Here is a 3439-nt window from a genome sequence, read left to right as displayed (position 1 = left end):
TGATATGAGTGGAAGAGGTTTAAACATGTATGTGATCTTTGATTTTTGTCTTAGTCCATGACAGTAGTCTATATTGCTAAGTTAGAGGGGATATATACTTTTGGTGAAAAACGAATAAACAGTTAAATTACTAACTAACTTTCACCACTTACCGACTCCTTCATTATCGGAGAAACAAAAACAACCGAATCCGTTAAATCTGCTGCTCATGTTTGCACTTAAGACATTGATAATGAAATTCATCTTTTTGTTATCTTGTATAGACAAGAATCTTAGATTCTTAAAAATGTAAATTTAGGTCTAATTTAATCCTAAAAATTAGTTTAAAGGATAAGAAATGTCTCTTATTTATATATTTAAATTTGATTTTATTTTTAGTCGAAATGAGACTTAATTTTTTCTCAATAAAATAATAAGAAGGAAAGTGTTATAAATAAAGGTGGTCAAGGAGGATATGTTTGGTTGATTCCTCTCTTCAAAAGTGAGGCACAAAACAACACAGCACAACACAATGGTATCTCTGGATACTTCAGATACTACATTGTGGTCGAACAAACCGTTAATTAGCCTTGTCCTCAAGCTGTGCTCCCTTCTACGAAGCAGACAAATTTAGTTGGCAATCAAGCAATATATTAAACCCCTAATACTGATGCACAACTCCTTATATATCAAGGGTGAACATTGATCGACTCTAATGGGCTCTTGGCTTTTGGTTTACTTACAAAAACATATATAACTGTCCAAGGACAAACCTTTGTTTGGGAGCAACACTACCCCTTAAAACAACAGAAACTGCACACTCTCAATTTGGATTATCCTCCCTCATGTCTTTTAGCGTATATTTGAACTAAAACAACCGGGTTTTACTTTGATTGGACTTGATTTTGATATTCCAAGAACGAAAAAAAACTAACAAATCTCCAACATCTAAATCTTAGTCTTCCAAAGTGGATATGGCCCTCTTCACAACGTAGACCGGTCGATCCTGAACGCTTCCACCCCTCCAAAAGTGCGTATAGTGCTAATTTATTTTTTTTGTTTTTGGGTGTTCACATATCTTTTGGACCTTCTAGTGAAAAGTTGAAGACTAATTCCTCAGTAAAGAAAGATTCTTTTTAAAAAATCATCCTTTTTCAACAAAATAACTGATATAAAAATTCAATACCTGACTATATACTTAACAAATATAATTTACTAAAAATCATACATCATAGCAGGGACAGATTTAAAGCCCATATTCCCACCCAAAATCTCCTATAAAACCCCCTAGACAAGTCTTTGCTCAACCCCCTCCCCTTTCCCCTAGAATCCTCTCTCTCTCTCTTTCTTTCTCAGTTCAACTTTCACGTGTTCTCTAAACCACTCTTTTCGCGAAACTATGTGTCATATAAGTTCCCAGCTCCCCTGCAAATGCAACTCAATGAAATCCCAAGAGGCAGAGGAATCCGACATGAAGATCACTAACCCCTTGATCCAAAAGGACATAACAGTAACACCACCCCATCATCATGTCTTGAAAGAACTCATTTCCATATCCAAGATAGCCCTCCCCATGATCCTCACCGGTCTCTTGCTCTACTGCCGTTCCATGATCTCCATGCTCTTCCTCGGCCGCCTCGGCGAGCTGGCCTTAGCCGGCGGCTCACTCGCCGTCGGCTTCGCCAACATCACCGGTTACTCGATCCTCTCCGGCCTCGCTGTCGGAATGGAACCCTTTTGCGGACAAGCCTACGGTGCCAAAAAGTTCACCCTCCTCGGCCTCTGCTTACAAAGAACCATTCTTTTGCTCCTCTTCACTTCCATTCCAATCTCTCTCCTTTGGCTCTACATGAAGCATATCCTTCTTTTATGTGGCCAGGACGAGGCCATAGCCACACAAGCCCAATCATATCTTCTTTATTCCATCCCTGACCTCTTAGCACAATCTTTTTTACACCCTTTAAGAATTTACCTTCGAAGCCAATCCATTACTCTGCCTCTCACTCTCTGCGCCACTTTCTCAATTCTCCTTCACATCCCCATTAACTACCTTCTTGTTTCCCACCTCAATTGGGGAATCAAAGGCGTGGCTCTCAGCGGGGTTTGGACTAACTTCAACCTCATAGCTTCTTTGATTCTTTACATAGTCTTCTCTGGTACGCATAAGAAAACATGGGGAGGTTTTTCTTTTGAGTGTTTCACGCAATGGAAATCGCTCCTCGACTTGGCTATCCCAAGCTGCATTTCCGTGTGCCTAGAATGGTGGTGGTATGAGATCATGATTTTGTTATGCGGGTTGTTGGTGAATCCTAGAGCAACCGTGGCTTCCATGGGGATTTTGATCCAAACCACTTCTCTGCTCTACATTCTCCCATCGTCAATAAGCTTCAGCGTGTCCACAAGAGTTGGTAACAAATTAGGTGCTCAAAAGCCCTCAAAGGCTAAACTTTCTGCCATAGTTGGCCTCTCTTGCAGCTTCATGTTAGGTTTTTTAGCTTTTGTTTTCACCATTCTGGTTAGGAACATTTGGGCCAGCATGTTCACACAAGACAAGGAAATAATAACCTTGACCTCATTGGTGTTACCGATTATAGGACTCTGCGAACTCGGAAACTGTCCTCAAACAACGGGGTGCGGAGTGCTAAGAGGCACAGCAAGGCCTAAAGTTGGTGCTAACATTAACTTAGGTTGTTTCTACCTTGTTGGAATGCCTGTGGCGGTTTGGCTTGGTTTCTTCGCAGGGCTTGATTTTCAAGGGTTGTGGCTTGGGTTACTTGCGGCTCAGGGGTCTTGTGCAGTGACCATGTTGGTGGTTATGAGTCAAACGGATTGGGATGTTGAGGCTCTAAGGGCAAAGAAACTAACCAGTGTTGTTGTTGCTGTTGATGACAGCAAAGAGGTTGGTGCAGAGAAGCCACCCAAAGCTGAAATCAAGGAAGATTCTTTATTATCATTAGCTGATTCAGAAGAAGATAAACAATCGTGGGTTTAACTTTTAGTAATCTCGGTTTTTTTGGACAGGAACAAAAACCAAAAGGGGAAAAATCAAAGAAGACAAAGGGAGAGAGAGAAATCTATCAGGAATTTGTCTTTAGCTGTATAGGGAAGGAGAGGGTAGTGACAGAGGATGACTTTTTTTTTTAATATAACTTTAGATCACATGGGTGGATCAAGGAATTTAACTACAATAATAATGTTAAAATTTTTCACGTAATTATCGTCTTGTTGTTGTTTCTCTTTTATTTGCCATCGGTTAATTAACTTGCACGTTATAAACAACTAATTATTGCTTATTTAACTCGTGGTGTTTCCTAAATGTTTTGTCGTCTTTCCTATGCGGCTATGCTCGGGGTAATTAAAAGAAGGCACTATATAGACAGCTACAAGGCAGATTAAATATGCTTGTTGCTTAACTGCTTTGATTCATCCAGAGAAAAAAAGAATCTTGACTTATCTCAAA

General features: G+C 40.0%; 1 protein-coding gene across 1 annotated transcript; it reads left to right on the top strand.

The window, feature by feature from the left end:
- Window positions 1–1098: 1098 nt before the first annotated feature.
- Window positions 1099–3237, top strand: LOC100813022 (protein DETOXIFICATION 49). Its single transcript, XM_003535578.4, has one exon. The coding sequence runs from the start codon at window positions 1379–1381 to the stop codon at window positions 2969–2971; it is 1593 nt and encodes a 530-aa protein (XP_003535626.1). The 5' UTR covers window positions 1099–1378; the 3' UTR covers window positions 2972–3237.
- The last annotated feature ends 202 nt before the right edge of the window (window positions 3238–3439 follow it).

This window comes from Glycine max, chromosome 10, assembly GCF_000004515.6.
Source record: "Glycine max cultivar Williams 82 chromosome 10, Glycine_max_v4.0, whole genome shotgun sequence".
Taxonomy (NCBI): Eukaryota; Viridiplantae; Streptophyta; class Magnoliopsida; order Fabales; family Fabaceae; genus Glycine; species Glycine max.
The sequence above is the reverse complement of the archived record's forward strand: the minus strand, read 5'-3'. Positions and strand labels throughout refer to the sequence as shown.